This window comes from Scomber japonicus, chromosome 22, assembly GCF_027409825.1.
Source record: "Scomber japonicus isolate fScoJap1 chromosome 22, fScoJap1.pri, whole genome shotgun sequence".
NCBI classification, from domain to species: Eukaryota; Metazoa; Chordata; class Actinopteri; order Scombriformes; family Scombridae; genus Scomber; species Scomber japonicus.
In genome coordinates, this window is record NC_070599.1 from 15,038,487 (window position 1) to 15,059,991 (window position 21,505).

A 21,505-nucleotide genomic window follows, 5' to 3' on the forward strand; every position below is an offset into this window, starting at 1 on the left:
ACATAACCAGGACATCAGTCAATGATGGACAGGTGGAAGTGATGGTAGACGCAGAGGCAGAGACATGAAGATGAGAGATCAGAGGGCATTAAGAAGAGCGTGAGTTACAGAGAAATGTCTTCATTGTCATGCCAATCGACTTCTCAAATTCATCTTCTCCTTGCTGCAACCGAGAGATTTCATCTTCTCTTAAAAGGGATTCACGTGTAGACAATCTGTCAAATAACTATGTGTAATGTGTACGTGTATATTCTAATGATGAACCCACCACGTTCTTTGTCCTTTGACATGTTCTTATATGTGCACACACGATTAATGAACAAACTGTTGCAAATCTTAGCAGTGACATTTTGCTTTTCATAAAAAAGTGATGGTGCAAATGATTATGTAGGAGATGATGAACTTTATGTTAAACTAGGTAAGGTCCTTGATGATGACCTTGGTAAGTATGTGAGATTGTGTCGTAGTGTATATTCTTTAAACGATGGTTATGCCTAGTGAGAATGGCCTCAGGCCAGGAGGAAAATGAAAAGACTGATGCTGGTTCTATTAGTGTGTGAACTACACACAGAAAAGATATCAAAATAGCAACACAATATACATGATAATGTCTTTTCATGACTGTAGGTGCAAATTGATGTTTAAACTTGAGTGAACAACATGCCTGTATCCCAGGGCTTTATGAATCTGCTTTAGTAAATGTACAGCAATGACAGGGGAAGGTAGAGAGACTGGATGGAAATACAGGAGAACATTTCTGGTGAATTCTGAATTGAACACAAACAAACGTAAAGTTGAAGGTGAAAAAACAAAAAAAAGCAGGTGAAAAAGCAAATCTGCTTCACGTTCTGTCTGAACACACCTTTAGAGTCTGGCTTGAAGTCCAGACAAGTTGCCATCTTGAGTGTCCATCCATAGTTTTTAACAATGTAAACATTTATTTAGCTTTTTTGAGCAGGTAAGGTAAGGAAATGCAGGAATTACTGTAATCTATTTAATAAATGTCATATTTTTATCAGGCTGCCTGACAGTTACATCAATTTTGCTCCCAAATTAAATGCAAGTGTCTGGAGCTGCAGGGTGCATTAGCTTAAAGCCATCACAGACATTGGAAATGTAGTGTGACGGAACAAAATTACTTGCTTTATTGAGTACAGTAGGAATGATGATAAAAATGGGTAATTTTTAAAGTGAGTTTTGGTTAGAAACTGACTTTAATTATTATGTGTTGTACAGTAGCTGCTCGTAGGGAGTCTGGAGTTTCAAATATGTAGTTTTAGGGTCATATACAGTAAGTGCTGCTTATGTTAGGATGCATGTACAGCGCTCTGTATGTGTGAAATATAGATGTCATGGGAGTCTGAGCAATGCACTCTTTTTGACCTTTTTACCCTGAAAGTGTTTGTGCTTTGTATGTTATGTGTATGTGTGTATGTGAAGGAAATATCGAGCCAGTCTCCATGACTCTCCCCAATCACGCTTGCACAAACACAAACACACACACACACACACACCAGATGTCAGGCTGGTTTCACACACCAGTAGACACACTGTTGCTACACCTCCTCTCTCTCACGTTTTTACCCTCTCCCATCATGTCACACCTTCTCATGGGTTCTCCTCCTCCTCTCATCCCCTCTCCTTTGTTTATTCAGTCTTCCATCACTCCTCCAACACCTCTTCACCCCTGCCGCCGCTCCCTCCATTTCTCACCGTCATCCCATCCTTTTCTCACCTTTTTTTTCCCTCCAGCTCCGTCTCACAACATCTCACACAATCTTGCAGGATTTCCAGAGTAAACAATACCAATTTAATTCGATCTGAAAATGGTCCACAAGGACAAAGAGATGTTATAGGAATTCCATTTGTGTAATTGTGTACGTGTGGTGCACTTTAAAATCATGAGTCATGATAAGAAGAATGTAAATTTAGGCTTTTCATGTATCAGAAAAAGAACACAACATATCAGACACAAAGCTAGACTCTCCTCTAGGATTTTGGGCCACAGACTTTCCTTTATAACTTCAATTTAAGCTCCAATGACCAGACCATTCCAGCTCCTTTGTGCCGCACTGCTGCATGAACAGTTTTCAATCAGTCTCAGAAAAAAATCTGTTTGTTTACTAAGCTAACTTCACTCAACACTACCTAAACCTTGCACAAAACTTGGGACCAGCTTCTTCACATATGATGTTTATTTTAAATGATGGTTCAGCTGATTGTGAACAAAAGTTCTGAAGAAAAATCTGACATTGCTTTTTTCTGCACAGTACCACAAACGCTCAAACAGCCCATCTATCTGCATCACCATAATGCTTTAGCTACTCAATAACGTCTTTTAAACCTAACCCTAACCCTAACCCTAACCCTACATACATGTATGTATTTAATATGCATGAGATCGGCGTTCCTTTTCAGCATCTTTATATTGAATGTTTATGAAGATTCTGCTTAGATCTAAATTACTCTGAAGAAGTATAGCGTGTATGATTGTCTAAATGTGTAAACGAGAGCCTGAGTAATTAAACCAACCTTACAGCTAACAGAGAGGTTGCATAACTAATGTGTCCTTCCAGTTCTGTCACTTTTATGCAAAAAGCCAATTTACAGAAAATAAAACAAGTGCAAGTGTGAAAGAGAAGAAGCGTGCATTCCCCCCCCCCCAGTTGTGATCATTCTCAGGCTGAGTTGTGACAGTACATGTGCTCATTCATGACTGCTTCTGCATCTCAATCACAGCACACTTGTTTTACCTTGACAGTTAAAAGTGTGAGAGCAGTAACTGATCAAGGTAGCAAGGATTTCTACAAAAAAAACAAACACAAAACACCCCAAAAAAATCAGAATAAGGAGGATAGTGATGAAATGGGTGATGAAACAGATGAGGTTTTAATCAGAATCTCTTTATGCTGGCCCTCGGTGGGAATTCTTCACCTCATCAGCCCTCTGTATCCTCCCCCACTGGACGACGGGCAGCCTCCTGGAGTGCCTTGCTGCGTGGCCTTTTCAATAATGTAGAGGGAGAGAGAAGGGAGATAAAATGAGAGAGGAAACGATTTCCTGGCACTGTGGGAGCCCCCTCTGTGACATTTACCTCTACCAAGGCCCTCTGTGTGTGTGTGTGTGTGTGTGTGTGTGTGTGTGTGTGTGTGTGTGTGTGTGTGTGTGTGTGTGTGTGTGTGTGTGTGTGTGTGTGTGTGTGTGTGTGTGTGTGTGTGTGTGTGTGTGTGTGTTTGATGGCCCTGTGCCAGAGACTAATGATACCCCCCCCCTGGCACATATACACTCCAGGCACAAAACTATCCTACTCGTGATGCCACATGTATTCTTTAGAATCACACCGAAAGGGGGAAGAAGAGAGAGAGAAGTGGGGAGATAATAGTGAGAAGACAAAGAAATAGTGTACAAATTTTAAAAAGAGAAATATGAGCACAATACTCTGACATAAGTGTGGAGCTGAGGAACAATAGCAGAGCAGCAGGATATGAAGGGAAGAGAAAAGGTTAATGAATGTAGGAGACAGTTTCTGTCAGCGAGTGACAGAGAAGGAGCAGGAGCGATCATCCTGTTTAATCCATCAGATCCACCTGTTACCATTTCATACTTCATTAACCGTCCCCTCTATTTGCAGCACTGGGTGGTCTCCTCTGTCTCCATGGGGAGTCTCCTACCCCCCACCTGGACACATGGCATCTATCATTACCCCCCTGCTTCAGCTCAGGGCCTGCAGAATGTCACACAGCTGGAGTTTGAGGCGCTGACGACAGATGTAAAAGAAAAACCCCAGTGAATGTCATTAAAAAGACAGAGCGCACTTCTGCTGGCTTACAGTAGCACAATATAACCAATTTCAGCTGACTGTTTTATTTTTGGACTGTACATAATAGAGGGGAAAACAATCTGACTACAGGGTCTGTTTAGTAGCTCACATGATCTTCATCAGCAGATAGGCTGCCCACTTGTCATGGAATTATAGCTGTTTAAATTTCCATTTTTTCAGAGCACTTTAAAGAAATCTCATTTGTGTTGAAGTAAAAGCCAAAGGTCAAAGTTCATCCTTGACCTTGATGACAGCAGTTAAGAAAGCAGTTTAACCACAAAGTGTATTTAGTAGCTGTTCTGGTGCTTTTGATTATCATCTTTTTTAAGGGATAGTTAAATGGCAAGCAATGTACAGCCAGCAGCTGGTAAGCTTAGCATACAGAGGTAGAGGAAGCACTTGGATCCTTTACTGAAGTAAAAGTAGAAATACCATAGTTTAAATAAGTAAAAATACAGAATCAAAGTGTTATTCAAGTAAAGGGAAAAGAACAGCCTATTATACCCCTTTTCCACCGAGCTGGAGCCAGTGCTGGTTCGGAGCTAGTGCTAGAGCCAGTGCTCAGTTGGTGCTAATCCAAGCACCTCTTACGAACCTGTTGCTTTGCAACCGGCAAGGAGCCACGCGATTACGTCACTGTATAACGTAGCCAGCGTGCGCCTTTGAAGCACTTCCATGATTCACCAGTGAGAGGCAGCAACATTTTTTTCTTGCTTTAGACCAGCACCCGTTCTGAGGCTCCGGGCTGGAGATTTGGTGGTGGAAAAGCAAAGAACCGGTGCTTAGTCAGGCTCTGGCTCCAAACCAGCACCAGCTCCAGCTCGGTGGAAAAGTGGTATTAGTCAGTATTATCATCAAAATATGCTTTAATCATCAAAAGTAAACACACTCATTGTGCAAAAAGAGTATCCTGTTTTTTCTGTTTGTTTATGTATGTTCCAAAATGCATGAAGTATTTTGATGTTGCCTTTTGTAACCTTTTTTTTTTGTACTCTATGTACAATTTTAACATTTGAAAGAGACCAGTGGATTTAGTGTAAGTGGATTTTTATTATTTTCTGACAGAGACAGTCTAGTTGTTTCCCCTTGTTTACAACCGTCATGCTAAGCTAACTGAATGCTGCTGTTGCTGGTTTAATATTTAATCTTTCTACTGACCTTGCTCCAATTTAGATAGTGGTACTACTGTATATAAATCTGTATCTAACACTCAAAATTCTGAACTTTTTCTATAAGCTCCTATTAGCTGGACCTTGTGGATTCATTGTTTTCTCAACTACTGTTTCCAAGGTCAAAATAAATGTTCAAACCCAGGGATTTTAGTTATTCCCCCCCCCCCCCAGAATTAGCAAGCATTAAGATATGTAGTGGAGTTTGAAGTATATTTATTCTAAAATCCATACAATATATATAGACAGAAAATGTACCTAGTAGTATACATATAGTATAATGGTATGCTGAGAGATAAAATAAAAAAATCCAATCCATTGGCAGATTATGAGACAACAGGCCACTGGGCACTTACATGTAAAGACACATCACATATAACAAACACAGAAAGAGCCTAAATGAATCATAAAATAGTCCTACCTTATACAACACATTTTTTCAAAGTCCAATGTATTGGTCAGTTTGGCCTCAATTGCCATGGGAGAAAGTGCCTTGAGGTATTTTTGTATCATCTTAGTCCTCAATTCATTTTTAATCCTGGACAGGCAAGGGAATGACCGCTCCCCTTTGCAATTACTGAGGGGCAGAGTCAGAAAAAGCTGCAGTACGACATAAACATTTGGAAACACAGATTGCAAGCCACGATCTACAATTATTCAGAGGACCCCTTTTGGGCTTATATCATCTTCAGGCTTAATAAATGATCTGAGCTGAATTCGTTTCTCGTCTAAACTGTCATCTAGGTCAGATGTGTATGCAGATGCCAGAACTTTGGCCTTCTCAATTACTGAGGCATTGGACTTTAGATTTTGCACATAAAAAGCACACTGAACAAACTGTATAGGCCTCCAGACAGTTTCCAAGGCTGTGAGTAGGCATGGCGACGATAACACTGAATGTCGCTACGTGACACTTGTGTCTTCCCTCAAGCTCAGTATACTATCACTATCGTCAGAAAAGGTCTTGCGTCCCTCTCTGCAATGGCTGTCATGCCTGTAAGTCTAGCTGACTCCAGGTACACTCAGTATGGCCCTATCAAAACTGTCAAAAAGGTCTCTCTGCAGACACAAAATCACAATGATTCAAGTATCCTAACTGCAGTAGCAAGTGCTTTATCACTTTGCTGCAAAATAGTGCTACTTGCATGAAATCATGATGAAGTATCTCAAAACTTGGCCATGAATGCCATCACCAACTTCTCCAATTGTGCACAATTGTGTGTAATCCACTCTCTATCAACCACTTGGTCATTGGGCAATCAGCATGTGAACTGCTCATTTGTTAAGACTCGAGTCTTTCCAACAATCCCACTGTCCCTTACAGAAGCTGGATAACATGCACGTTGATTGTGGAACACTTTAACTCCTCTTTGGTCCACTCAACTTGAGTGTTGTGCCACAACCAGTCTATCAGTAATCTAATGGAAACAGACATTTATAGCCCACACAAGCTTGAAAAAAAGGCAATAGGCTTAACAATATCATATTTGTAATACATAGGGTAACCCCTTGAGTTTTGCAATGTAGCCCCCTATACATTATTCAAAATGGTTTTCTATGTTCATTTAGAACGTAACACTAAAACATATTCAAACCACCATACAGTCAACTGAAACACCACAAAAAAACAAAAAATACAAATAATAACAAAATAAATCAATGTACAGTACCAGTCAAAAGTTTGGACACACTTTCTCATTGATGTGAATGGGAAGGTGTGTCCAAACTTTTCAAAGAGCAGCACTCTCAGCACCTCAAATATTCCACCCTGTCCTGGAAAAAGAATCCACTGTATGTCCATGAAGTTGTAGATTGGTCTGCAGGCCTATGCTATATGACTGAGGAGCCAAATTCAGACAAATATTGCATGGAGTACTCAGCCCCTAGATAAACTGAGGGGATAAACACTCACTTAAAAGGTATCATTCTTTTTTGTGACATCTGCAAAGTGAATGTTTAGGCTATTTCTTCAGTATTTCAGTAGGACTTTTGGAGCTCTGTTATTGATTAATGCAAAATTAAGTCCTTTGGCCTCTGTACCTGGGCCCGGTGGGCTTGTTCAGTAATACATCTGTACTCCAATCAGTTACCATTAACAGATGCTGTCAAGTCTTAAAGATTCGATGTCACAGAGCAGAAAAGAGGTCACAGCTCAGTGTCAGCGATTGTTTATGCAAAGAAAAGAGATGGCTGACTGGTCTTGTAAATCACCCACCTGTCTGTGGAGATGAACTGCAAAATAAAGTGAGAGTGTGGAGGCACTGTCAGAGATTGATGATTGCAAAATTTCCAGATTTTGAATGTGACAATAACCTCAGAAAACACATTTGTAAGTGTGCATTTGGTTATCAGCTACACTACATACATGAAAACCAGTCATGCGTATAACTACAGTACAGTATCTCAACAATTTTTATTTATATATTTATTTGACATAAAAGACAACTGGTGTGTGTGTGTGTGTGTGTGTGTGTGTGTGTGTGTGTGTGTGTGTGTGTGTGTGTGTGTGTGTGTGTGTGTGTGTGTGTGTGTGTGTGTGTGTGTGTGTGTGTGTGTGTCTGTGGATCCAGATTGTTAAAACATTATTGCATATAATGTGAGGTAGATATTAATTACAAGTGGTTACACTAAATATATAGTTTCTAGAAGACTATGAAAAAAAGAAACATAAAAACCAACCTTCAATTTTGCCCTTAATTTGTTCCGTTTTTACCCCTTAAATTCAGATTCAGTGTGAATGCTTGCCCTTGATTGTCTGAATGTCTCTCTCAGTCTCTCTCAATCTAATGATTTGCAGCTACTTTTGCTTTAAATCTGTCAAAGTAAATGTTAATATATAATTAATTATTTTCAACACAGTGAATTGACCCATGGTTAGAAGAGACAGAATACAGAATACCACAGTCCAATGCTGACCCCTTGTGGCTCAAACAAAACACTGCCAGCAGCTTTTATGGCAGACACACATACTCTGACCCTGACTGATTAAAAAATAGTGTGAATTCTATTTTTCAAGAATCCTTATTTCTGAAAGCCCTGTGTGGTGGTTTCAGCCTGTCGTAGCAGCAGCTCTCTGGCCAGATCAGGCCTGCCGCTCTTGGCCAAGCAGTGGGCCAGCTGAGAGGCCTTGGGTTGGTGTGAGGCAGCAGGCAGCCCCCTCCTCCACATGGCCAAGACATGGAAGGCCTGGGCAGACAGGCTGTCCCCAGCCCGGAGCTTCACCAGCTGGGTGGCGCTGCGTCGAAGTCGTAGGGAGAGCACCAGCAGAGCTATTTCTTCCTCCGAAAGCTTTCCGGACAGCCATAGAAGAAGAGAGTCTGACAGGGAATCTGCAAAGGAAAGAGACAAAAGGATGTTGGTGAAGGTTCATTTTCTAGTGAGGTGAATACAATGCTTTTACCTTTTCAACAGAGAATTGAATATAAGAACTGACAACAAGGGAGCAAAAGCTACACAAACTTCTTTGACATAGATCTGAATTCATACTAAAGGATTACTTTGACAGTAAAGTACGTGAAGATATAAAAAAGAGACATTAGACTCCAACATGTCACTTACCTGTTTCCTCACACAACTTAACTCTCGCCACAATGGGCCGATTAATGCTTCTCACTTTCTGAAATGACACATAGTGAAATGTCAGAGTGCTCCTTTTATTGTGTGAGTCAGAATATGATGTGAGTGCTTCTACTCTGAAGTATAAGGCACCTTGGGTAAAGTCAGAGACAGCTTACAGACGGGATCCCCCAGAAGTTTCGTGTCCATTGGAACAGCTACGTCACCTAGCCACTCAAGCTGACTTCTGGTGACCTTGAAAAATATGGCCGTGCCCTTGTAGTGAGGGGAGCTGTAGTTGCCAAACGGATCCACTTCAGTCAGATGAAAGAAGAGGTGATTCTTCCGTTGGCTGTGAAAGGTGATGCGCTGGCTTAGGACTGGTTGGTTGGTTTGAGTTCCTATTTAAAAACATGAATATTCATAATATTGTGATTAGTTGTATTAGTAGATATTTAAAAAAAGACTTTTTCTTTGTCAGTATTTTTGTGAATATGACTTGAAAGTGCTTGTAATTACAGTTTTTCTCAATGACATACCGACTATACTGTAACTGGGCCTATTAACTAAACATCCCAAACCATGACATCATCTACCAAAAGGCAGACTCATTTCCTAAAACTACAAACACTATTCTACTATTTTCACTTGTGTTCCTTTAGAAGGCACTGGCATTCAATATCATTCAGTCAAAATATCACAACTGGAGCACATAAGCACTGTTTTTCATTGCAGTAACAGATTTTACAGTAGTGTTTTGAATTGATTGATCTAACCAGTGTGTAATGGTTATTTTCAAGTGTATTTGCATTTGATGGCTTTTGTGTGATGTCTGAAGGCAAATGTTGTTTTATATTGAAGATTACATGGTTTTGTATGGAGAGTTTGGTTATGACATGGCAGTTTATGAAGATGAGCGTGCAGTTTTTTATTTATGTTGAGAGTTTTGGGAAATGGAGTATAATCTTAGCAATTAAGAATAACTGTAAAATGATATTCAATCATAAAGCTGGTGGTAATGTATTCAACAAGTTAGTTTTTTTTTTGGTCTATACAACAAACCATTTTGTGAGTCCATCAATAACATAAAAAGGATGATAGTAGAGCAAACACACCTGAGAACCAACAAGCTTTCTGGTGGCTCCCTGTCAAAACATCATAATTCATTTACTCTATCTATTATAAGGTATGTGGCATCCAGTTATGTGGAGACACACAGGAGGAAGATAAACCTGTTTTTGAGCATGGGCTGGTTTAAAAAAAAAACAAAAAAAACAAAGAACAAAATAGCAACAGTTTTATTACTTTTTGTGCTGTTGCTGTGTACAACCACTATTCTTAGTTTATGTAAATTGTAAGAGGAACCTGCCAAAAGATAAACTGGAGGAGGAAGTTCTTTAAAAAAAAAATGCCATTTATCTTTTTTGCTTCCTTCCCTTCATGTGGAGGCCAGGGTACAGGTTCAGCAGCAGAAGCATATGCTCAGTAACAGTAGCAAACCTTGCATACAATAGGACCCGCGCAGTTGTCATTTCCTCGTTCTGCGCCCACGTTGTCTAAATAGAAAATGCACTTGCACCAGTATTGGCGCGTTGCTATTTTGAGGCAGAGGAAAGCTATTGCGCTACTGACCAAGAAAAACCAGGTCTAAAGTCACTTGTGCATATGTCACTGTTATTTAAGGGCTGCATCATTAATATACTCCTATATAGGCAGGTGCAGCATGCAGACACTTAAGTCCATCCCTTTTAGACCATGCGCCTGGCACAATGACCATTTTCCTGCTGTTAAAATAGCAAAAGTGGATTTCGATACACCCAAAAGGCACTTGCGCCACGCACTTCACGCCAAGCGCTATAGATTGTTAAATGGGGCCCAATGTCTATGATTAACCCTTACTTACTGTTCAGATCAAATTTGACCAATTTTAACGTTTAACAGCTGTACATATACCCCCGAATGTTGTCCGTTGAGGCTGTTATGGGCCAAATTTGACTCATATCTGTTGATATGGCTTTTTGATTCACCAGAATGGGTCAAATCAAGGAAAATTGTTTTAGAGAATCTTGAAACTGGACATGCCATGTCTGTGTATCTTTTGCCAGGTTGCCAAACATGAGTAGTGTAAAACCTAAAAAATACACTCTCTCTGCTCTCTGAAACATTTAATCATCCATTTATTGATCAGTCAGATTGACTATTGATTTTGCGGACTCATTTTATAAGGGTATTCTTAGACTGGGTAAAAACTGACCCAGACCATACTGTGTGGATGTAGAATAGGAACAATATGTAAGTGTTAAATGACCTAGCACTGACTCAGTTTCACATGCAGTAGCTTCAAATGCAGACCAATTTCAGTTTCGACCACAGCAGCAGGAAACAGTGGGGAGACAACAAACAAACAAACAAAACCTTGCTCACTTGTTTATTGTTTGGTTGCTTGGATTTTCAGGGTGTTGTGTCAAGGTTGGTGAAAAAGTGTGACAGAGAAGTGACAGAGAAGTGAATGTTTCAGTTAAAGGAGCACTGTCAAAACTCGCCATGTAGTTCTAGAGATTGAAGTAAATAAGCAATGTTAATGAATACATAGGCTATATACGCATGGGATCCCTCGTTTGAATACAACTGAGGACCTTTGTTACATTTCTGTCTCATTTCTTGTCATTCATACTGGTATGTAAAAAGATGTATATGTATAAAATGTATTCATTGTGTCTGTATGTGGCCTTAATATGGAGCTTAATATGGAGCCTTTTCAATAATTCAATCTCACACTTTACCTGTTGCAGTGATGTTTCCACTAAAACAAATGAGAAGCTGGTCTCCTTCACGCATGCAGATCTCTGATGAGGTTTCCAGAAGGTCGCTGTAGCCCTCCGCCTGCAGTTTGGACATCTCCCAGCTGAGGTCTCTGCTGGGCAGGGCGGCCACCAAGACAGCATGGGGCTCATCTTGTCGGCGCCAGAGGACGACGGTGACGGCGTGGCAGCAGACTGACTCCTCCAGCTCCTGTGCCAGGGAAGTGAGATGGCAAGGCTGCAGGGGGGAGAGGAGACGGACTACCAATAGCCTGAGGAGAGGAGTGAGAGAGGAAAAATGAAGGGCTGAGAGAAGAGCTTTAGATAGTTGCTGAACAGAGAGGAAGAGGGGATTATTATGGGCCTGAATACAGACTAAAGCAGAATAAAGAACTATTACCTACTGTACTATATATATTATTCCCCACTGGAGCTGTTTTAGATAAGAAAGTAGAAGTGAATTGCAAGATGGAAATAAGGAGAATTCATCCTTATTAAAGGAACAGTTCACAATTTAAACATAGTAATTACATTTTCTAAACCAGTGGTGATATCAGAAAGCTAAGCTAAGCTTTTTTGTCTTTGTCTATTACTTCTCTAGAGACTACTTCACATTCGTAACCTGTGCTTATGTTCTGACACAGAAATGTTAAAGCCTGGAATTCATGGCATTTACATCCCCCTTTAGCCATACTGCCTTTTCTTAAATCCCTTACGTAAAGAAAAGCTGGCTATAAGTCTTGTTATTAGTTGTAGCATTCTGCATTTCATTTCTTATCTCACTATCCTTTAGACTTGAACATAATTTAAAAGGCATGTACTCGTAAGCATCAAAACCCCCGGAGTGGCGGAGCATTTTGATAAGTGGTAAGTAAAATAAAAATCTCCAATGTTCATTACTTGAATTTTAATTAACAGTACTTTATGTTTTTTATGCCTTGAACTAATAGTTATTTTGTGATAAAGATGATGAATGTTTTTCCCAAAGAAGTGTGATTTCCATGAGATGATGAAGGTGTTGAAATATGCTCTCATAAACTGCACCACATTAAGAATTTAACTGAGCTGTTAGGAAAACTATATGGGAAGTACTCCTAACCCCAGCTTCATCAAGGTTATGTTGGAAAATGACCTAAAAAACAAAAAGTGAATGAAATAGTTGTCTTATTCTACGCAAAACACAAGTATATACTGTATAAAAAATGTCATACTGTCAAATTGCGGTCACATAAACATGTTTTCTACTTTTGCAGATTAAGAGCTAGAGTTGTTCCTGCAGGGTCTCTCATCAAATCTCCTCATGTTAAGATTTCCACCAGAGTTAACTGTCCGCAAGTGAGTAAAAAAAGAACAGTTGTCTTCAAATATACAAGTCTTCATTCTCTAATTTTCTCTTCTTTCTGTATATCACAAGCGGGAATGTTTTCCACTTTCTATACGTGGTTGGGGGACTCCTGATGACCGTGACTGCTGGTAGTTGTTGTGTCGATGTGGCTGTGAGGACAGCACAGAGCCCTGCTAACCTACAACGACTGTCAAACACACTAATCAGGCTCATGGGCCTCAGATACCAAATCCATGTGGTGAGGAACCTTTAAAAGCATGTTTGACTCAAAATGTTCTAAAAATTGAATTACTCTAATCTGCATCAGAAAGCACAAAAATACTGTAAAATTGAATTCATCTAAAACAAACATAATTGCTGTTTTGAAAATGTTTTGTTCTGTATCCTGCAGGCTAAGTCTGTAGCAAAAAGGAAACTGAAGAGGCTGTACTTCACTGAGAGGTGTTAAATCTAATTCAATTAATTGCATCCCTCTATGCATCAACTATAGTTCACTGTATTCTGCATGTGTTTCAGTGTTAACAGTCTCTTTGATATGACAACAACATGGCGAGGATGTCATGTTTTCACAAGATTGTTACTGTTTCCCGAGGCCCCTGAGAAACAAACTCTCCTACAGACTGCTAACTGCATCTCATCAAAAAGGTACACCATCAAATAGAAACCGCTTTGGTTTCACTTCTTTTAATCGGTGACGCCTAAGAGCATTTTACTGTCCTGTGGTCAGGTATAGGATTTATTACATCCTCCTTTGCGGAACGAGCCAGGTGCCCATTCTCACGCTATGCATGAGAAATAATGGCGGCGAGCTGAAAACCTACAATCCTTCCAATCAGCTACAGTGGCTGGTCAACTTCAGCAGGGAGGCACAGGCACGAGGAGATGTAGTAAGAGGCTTTGGCATTACAGCACAACTCATGTATGTGTAGTGCAGGGGTGTCAAACATGCGGCCCATGGGCCAGAACCAGCCCGCCGAGGGGTGCAATCCGGCCCACTTTCCTTTGTGTTCTTTTCCTTCCTTCCTTCTCTCCTTCCTTCCTACCATCCTTTTTTCCTTTCTTCTTTCCTTCATTCCTTTCTTCCTTCCATCTGTCCTTCCTCCCTTTCATCCTTCCTCCCTCCATTTCTTCCATCTGTCCTTCCTTCTTTCCTTCCTTCTGTCCTTCCTCCCTACCTTCCTTTTTTCCATTCCTTCCATCTGTCCTTCCTACCTTCCTTTTTTCCTTCCTTCTTTCCTTCCCTCCTGCTATCTGTCCTTCCTACCTTCCTGTTTTTCTTTCTTCGTTCATTCGTTCATTTCTTCCATCAGTCCTTCTGTCTCTCTTTCCTACCTTTCTTCCCTCTTTCCTTTTGTCTGTCTTTCCTTACTTCCTTCCTTTCTTCCTTCCTTCCCTCCATCTTTTTAACAATCTGGCCCACATGAGATCAAATTGGTCTGTACTGTATGTGGCCCTTGAATGAAAATGAGTTTGACACCCCTGGTGTAGTGTATTGTTTAAGGTCTTCTTTTAATACTATACTACATGTTTTTATTTTTTTCAGATTTTACTGCTAGTGAGTGGACAAACTGGACAAATGAGCTCAGGATCAGACTCAAGTAATGCTACAAATGAGCGGTACCCTACATATTTGACCCTGGGGTTGTCTGCGCTGTCTGTAATCCTATTTTGGATGTTTCTGCCTCATATTGTGATTTACTCTGTGATCTGTTTGGGATGGAAACTGCAGCAACACCTACATTGAGTAAAAATCTAAATTTGACACATTTAAATTTTGTCCTTCTTATTACTTATAGAGTATCTTTTACCAATATCGAACAGTTTGGCTTTTTTTAAGCTCCATTGGAGAGTCAGAAACTGTCTTGAGGACAATAAATGTTGGATGGCTTACAAACTTCTGCAGTTGAATGACAATAAATCTTTACAAAGTGGAAATAACTCTCTCTCTCTCTCCCTCTCTCTCTCTCCCTTTGGCCTGCAGCAAAGTATCCAGCCTTTGATATCCACTAGTCTAAATGACTGTAACTCTTAATGTTTTGACCTCCAGCGTCAAACTGGTCCAGAACTCTGCAGCAAGGCTTCTAACAAGATCAGAAAACCACATTTTACATTTCCCCTCTTCCTCCCTGCAGTGGTTTTCTTGATAGATTTTTTTCCCACTATGCATCATTTTTATTCTATTTTCTGTCTCCTTTGAAGTCACTATGTCACATTTAGTGGACCGTGTCAAAGCTGAACCTGTTAATTCTCAATTCTCTTGTCAAATATTCTGATCAGTAATTTGAAGATGCACATTTTTTTTTACTTTTAAAAGGAGAAAACATTCTGTCGCAAACCTGTCAAACATTTCTGTCAGCTCAAAGGACACCAGTCCATTCTGCTGATTCCTGATGGTGACTTTCTCCAGGACGCTCCACTGTTTGTCACTTGAGCCCAGAACAATCAGCAGCTCAGTGGACATATCTTTAGAGGACTGCACAGAAGAGCCCAGCATCCTGACAAAAAATATTAAAAACAGAATATCCTTATCAAAAAGTATCAGACTTTTTATTATGTTGTATTGTTTTTCTAGACTAAAATGACTTGATAAAATATATTTTCTTGACTGACGAAAAAATGAAAAAAAAAAACTAAATTATAACAGAAAATGGAATACAAGTCCCCTGCAGTACAGCACAGGTGTAAATGTACATAATTCAATATTCAAGATCAAGCAACTTAGTTACATAGTAAAAAAAAATCCTCTTTGACATAAATATGCAACAAAAACATAGTTCAAACATAAAATATATTTGAATGAGTTAAATTCCACCACTGTCATAGTTGTAGTCTCTTAAATATAGCCACAGATGCTCTGTCTTATCATCACTTTCCTTTCAATGAAATTAAGACAAGCATGAAGAGGCTTCATCTTACCTTCGGGAAGAAGATGGATCCCACAATGCAGCAGCACTGACAGGCCAGGTGTGGTGATGCTCTGTCTCCTTCCTTTGTCCTCTGGTGTCCCTCTTCTTCTCAGGGTTTGGTGGACAGGGAAGGGTGAGTGTGAGGGGTCTTTTAAGTGGTTGTGAGGACGGGTGGGTGAGGTAGAGCAGCGGGCTAGTAGACACCACTGATTGATAGGAATCACTTCTGGACTTGACTGCAGCCAGGAGGACAGCATCTACCGGCTGGATCTGAGGCAGACGAGGAAACATCTGTTCTGTATTATTTAGGCAGCATTTGGACATTGATATGAAAATACATTTTTCCACATTTCTGTTTTGCTGACAGCATGCAGTAAAGTGGAGTGGGAGCTGTTGGTTTTTGGCGTGTGATCAAGCAACAAACTGCTGTGGTGAAGTTAGTTCACAGATGATTGGACTCAGAAGTCAATTCAAGTATTGGCAGCAGCTGGCAATAGTGGCAGCAAACATCTGTGAAAACTCAAGCCTGTGAATTTTAAACAGTCTACCTGTTTCTCCTTCACATCTTTTTCCCTTAACATGGATTTGTTTTTATCTGTCTGTCTTATTTTATCATTTGTTGGAAATGATTAGTTATTTTTCAAATGGCTGATCTCAAATTTACAAAGATGTTTTACCCCCACAAAACCCTGTGATTACTGCTTAGCAATGTTTGAATACAAGATAATTAAAACTGGAAGTGATCAAATCATCTTCTCCTACCATGGACTGTACCATTACAGGAGTAGTGAAAGATCCTGGGAGGTAGTTAAGGCAGATGCGAGGATCCATAGGTAGTTTATGTGACAAACCCCGACTGGGAACTGTGTAACTGTCTCTTTTCAGACAGGAAATGACTGCAAACAGGCCCAGGAAGTACACCTTCACCTCTGCAAATGAGCCCTGAGGAAAAAACGAAAGCACAAATGAAATGACTCATTTATAAACACTTCTCAAGAAACCACGCCAATTCATTGTAAAATATAGATAATATTACTCTATGAACAATATATTTAACTGTTTTAGAAAAAGTCTCTTCATTCAAATGTACTGAAATTTGACTGGATGAAACTAAACTTTCAAACTCACTTTCATAACCTTAAATAAATCATAGGTGTTCATGTCAGTTATCATAAATGCTTTCCCTGTGCAACAAGAAAAACATTCAGTCCATATTGTTGCCTGTTTTGGATTATGGTGACATCCTGCACATGCATGCATTAGTCTTATAAATAATGAACTAACACATTTCATTTAAAAAAACTGGATCATGTTCGACATTTAAACCCCACGCTTAAAACCTGACTTTTGAGTAATGTAACTGTTTTTAATAGTCAAACTCTTTCCATTAGGCCTCTCAGATCCTATGTTATTGTGCTATGTGTCAATATTTTATGTGACTATGTATTAATTATTCAACAGTGACATTTTGATCAAGTCTTTCTTGTTGAAAACATAATGTATCTGAGGAGACTTCCTAGTTAAATAAAGGTTATATAAATAAAATAAGACACCTAAGAAAATGCATACATATTTTAAATGAAAATGTTATATAGTTAATGGTTTCTGTCCCTTTAAAATATGAATAAATGTGTTTATAAATCAAATGAATGTATGTAAGTAATGGAGAACTTTACCCTCTGCCCTCCATATGTGCCCTCTGTTGTCACAGGAGTGATGTAGCTCGCCCTCCTCGCCCCATCCACTACCTTGACGGCGACATCCCTGTAGCTGCCACGGTAACGTGTGCAAAAGGGCACAACCACAGTCACGGGGAAGTGGACGCTGGCACCATTTTGAACCTTGACCCTGACCACTCTGCTGACTAGCTCCTCAGAGCCGGTCACCATCAGGCAGCTCAAGTTGTCAGCTACATCACACCTCAGGACTTCAGTGACACTCATAGGTGCTCGGATAAAGCATGCGTCTTGTACATCTGATTGGTCATCCTCAAAGTGGCCAGCGAGCCTAGAAATAATTTCAAACCATATATAAACATACAGTATATACTATATTTGTGCACAAGTTTCAACAAGTGAGACTATCTTAAGAATATCTGAAATGCTGCAGTGTGCACATTTCCATATCAGCTTCTCCCAGACTCGGCCTCTTCATTCAATCAGAATTTTCCAAATTTGTTTGGCTGTTTGAAAAATGTGAGCGTTGACTTGAGAATGATGGCTGTTAGAAATCTCCGGTTTCTTGGAGGCTAGGGGGTCAAAACGCATGCACCTTGTGATAAATCGTGCAGAGAGTTTACTTCTGCATCAGTGAGCAGGAGAAATGAAGGGACAGAATCAAATCATGTTCAGGCTCTCGGGCTGACTTTTTGGGGGGATGGGGGCAATTGCTGAAAATACTTTCAAACACATTCAATTAAAAAGTATTTCTGGATTAGAACACTGGTAGACCTATATAATATATATTATTGACAATATTATTTTAAGAGGTTAAGGAGACCAAAAGGGTAATTTTAGTCAACTTACCCAACTGTGATCCATTCATTGTTTGTCTCCTCTTTGCACTTGTCATCTGTCCTCTTTGTGTTTTTCTTTGTCTTCTCCAGGAAATCGGCGTGAGTCTCTACCAAAACGTTATCACTCTCTTGACCTTTGACCTCTTGCCCATGCCCACTATTTGCTCCATCATTGCAGGCAAGACTTTCAAAGTTTATAGCTGATGTCAGGTCAGTGTCTGGTGAAAGCCTTGTCAGGCTTTGATCACCTCCATCTTCAAACCCCTGTTCATGCCCTGAGCCGCATTCGTCATTTTTGTCACCTTCTGGATCTTTGCTTTCCTGAGGCGCTACATCCAGAGTCTCTTCTGAACATATTTTGAGGATTTCTGCATCCAGCTTGGTTATGACTATGTTCAGTTTGTCCAGAATGTTCTCTAGGTCCTCCCCAATACTCCAAAATGTATTACTGAAGGAATCTGAGCAAAGCATGTCTTTACTTTCTGCATTATCTGAACCAAACAGACATAGAGAACATATAAACAACTATAAAATAATACTTTTACTTGGCAAACTTGCTTTACAAATAGAATTTTAAATAGTCATAAAATCATTCAAGGTCCTTTTTTTTCAACTTCTGTTCTTTTACTTTCAGCATGTAATCTGACACTGCCGAGACTTAGATAACACATTTGATACCATTCTCAGATGAAGGTGGTATCAATCTTCTTAACTAAGTCTTAGCAACAATACAAATGCTTACACTTCAACTTCCACTGATTGTACTACTTTCAGTATTTTACTCTTAACTGACACTTAATTTCCTTTTCCTACTCACAGTTAAACTTATTGAACTGCTTAATTATCCCATAAAAAAGACACTTCAATTTATTCAATGGTTTCAACTACAATATTTTTGTTGCAAGCTCATTTTATTAAGAAAACCATCAAGACAAGTAGCTAAATTATTGACTGTGCCCAAATATTGTGAGCCATAACTCCTTCAAGTAGTTCACACATTAATGTTGTGTAGTAAAACGACCAAGACTAATCTGTCATGTTTCCTTGAGGCCTCGACTGATACAACCTTGAAATCCTAAGCAAAAAAAAAGATTTCTCAGAGTTAGAAAGCTATCTTAAAATCACCTGATCATGACAACCCCATTTAAAAAAAATTGATTTGATCTATTTATAGTACATGGCGGGTGTCTGTTATTTTGAAAAAGAAAAGCAAACTACACTGTATATCAGTTTTGCTAACAAGGATGTCAAGACTTTGAACCTAAACAACTCAGAATGTAGATCCTTATAATTTTCCTAAATGTTCTAGTTCATTTGAGCTTCAAAGCAAGGCAGAGAAAGACATTTATTAGACAGATGAACTCCTCCTACTGCTACTATACCTGTTGTAGTCTGGTGTTGCTGATTGGCACCCCCTGGTGGAGTTTTGTTGAGGATGCAGGCACAGTCTCTGAGAGCTTCTCTCCATGCTGTCACTCTGTTTGAATGAAAAACACTCACCTCCCTCAGCACTCCCAGAGCTTTCTTCTTGCACTCTTTCTCCTGCTGTTCTTCATCAGCACTCTTTCCTCTCTCCATCCCTTCACTCTCTGTCACTGTCTCTGCTGGACTGTGCATCCCTTCTTCAATCTCTGTCTCTGTCTCCTCTCCTATGCATCTCCTTCCACCCACTGGTCCATTATAATGATCTGTGGAGAATGTGACAGCTTCAAGCCCCCGGATAGTATCAGTCAACATGTTGAGGAGACTGTCTTCCCTCGTTTCTCCATGAGGACACTCATCTATCTGTTTACTCAGGTGTAGATGATTATCCATGCTGAGCTGAAAAATGTAATCAGATCAGGGTCAGAAGTGTCTATTCTGGCTTGTTTACAGTCCCCTTTTCAGTCCCTATTGTATATGGCAAAAGGTATTTACTCCTTCTACAAACATTTGGTGAATAATGTCAAATATTAATTCAAACTGCACTCCATTCCCCTGTCTGCCTCCTTTTTTTTTTTTAGAATTCTTCACCGTGTCCTTGGTATCAAGTGTTACTGCGCACCACTATCCTAGTTTACAGGAGCCAATGCTGTATTTATATGGCTGCCAGCAGTAAAACATGTTGCCAAGGCGACCCCTGGAGGCGTGGCAGGGAGGGACAAAAGAGGAGCCTTACAGAAAAAGACAAAGTGCTGTCCTCCAGACGTCTCATCCTTCTCCTCTATTCTTTCTGTCAGTCATTTTACGGCTGTCTGCATGGGGGAAGACATCAGCTCTTCAACTTTAACCACTCCTGAGTCTTTCAAGAACACAGCTGGCTGTTATTCAGTGATGAGTCACAGAACACTTGATTCATCAAAGATGAGAAAAGTTGCTTTTATGATGGATTGTGGAGTTGGTAGTGAAACACTTTGGTTGAACATCTTGTCCTTTTTCCCAGAAAACATTTTCAGCCATTTCAGAACAACCACAACAAGTTTAACTATAACATTGACAATGTGTCCCTTAAGCCATGACAGTGTGACAACATGACATTGAAACTGAAGCACTTACACACATTCAGTCATCATTAATTTGATCATTTACACATGTGCTGCGCTTATGAAATGTCAAAATGTCTCCTGTGAAAAGGGTCTGTTTTAATTCTGATATCATAGTCACAGCAGCCTTGAAGCTGCAGTGCTGTGTCTCCATCATGTGGCTGATTCTGCACATTGTGCTCAGTTATTTTTTATAATTAGCAATCATGTACATTTCTTACATTTATACATGCTACACTAATGAGTTAATTTATACTACCTACTATTAATACTAATAATATTTAATAAAACTCCATTTTTCATGCATCTGTTCACTTTAGATGTTGGTAATGGTTTATTTTTTAACCTTAACCCTCACATCTGTCTGTCTGTCTGTCTGTCTGTCTGTCTGTCTTTCTCCTTAGTAGTTAACTGGCATCTTGACCTTAACCTTAACAATTACATTCTCTGCAATTTAACTGACTGTGTTTTACATTAGAGTCTTTCTTTGAAAGAAAAATGAAGATGAAATGAGTGGATTTCCCCTAATGACATTATTCGAAGAATGAACAGTTACAGAAAAGCTATTTTTAGGAAATTGTTGAAAACATGTTGAAACCACTAACAGTTACACCCCCCTTTTTCTTGCACCAGCCTTTCTGTAAATGTCCTAAAGTAATTTTTCCTTAGTTTTTGTATTCTTTTGTATGGTCTTCTCTTATTTATTTGATATGTATTTAGTTTGAATCTATCATTATAATAATCAGTAGCAGTAGCAATAGTAGTAGTTGTAGTAGTGTTTCACTAAATCAAATCTCATAAAACAATATAGCCTATTATAGCCTATATATGTTCATGTACTAACTGTGGTTAGTCTGTCAGTTTCTTTCTGT

General features: G+C 39.6%; 1 protein-coding gene across 1 annotated transcript; it reads right to left on the minus strand.

Annotated features, from left to right (window-relative positions):
- Window positions 1-8,010: 8,010 nt before the first annotated feature.
- On the minus strand, window positions 8,011-19,926 carry dthd1 (death domain containing 1). The gene is made up of 10 exons (XM_053343096.1): window positions 19,494-19,926; window positions 18,122-18,602; window positions 17,273-17,603; window positions 16,359-16,538; window positions 15,639-15,866; window positions 15,027-15,214; window positions 11,328-11,617; window positions 8,698-8,945; window positions 8,548-8,605; window positions 8,011-8,318 (listed from the first exon to the last, which is right to left on the minus strand). The coding sequence occupies exons 1-10, from the start codon at window positions 19,924-19,926 to the stop codon at window positions 8,011-8,013; spliced, it is 2,745 nt and encodes a 914-aa protein (XP_053199071.1).
- Between the last annotated feature and the right edge of the window lie 1,579 nt (window positions 19,927-21,505).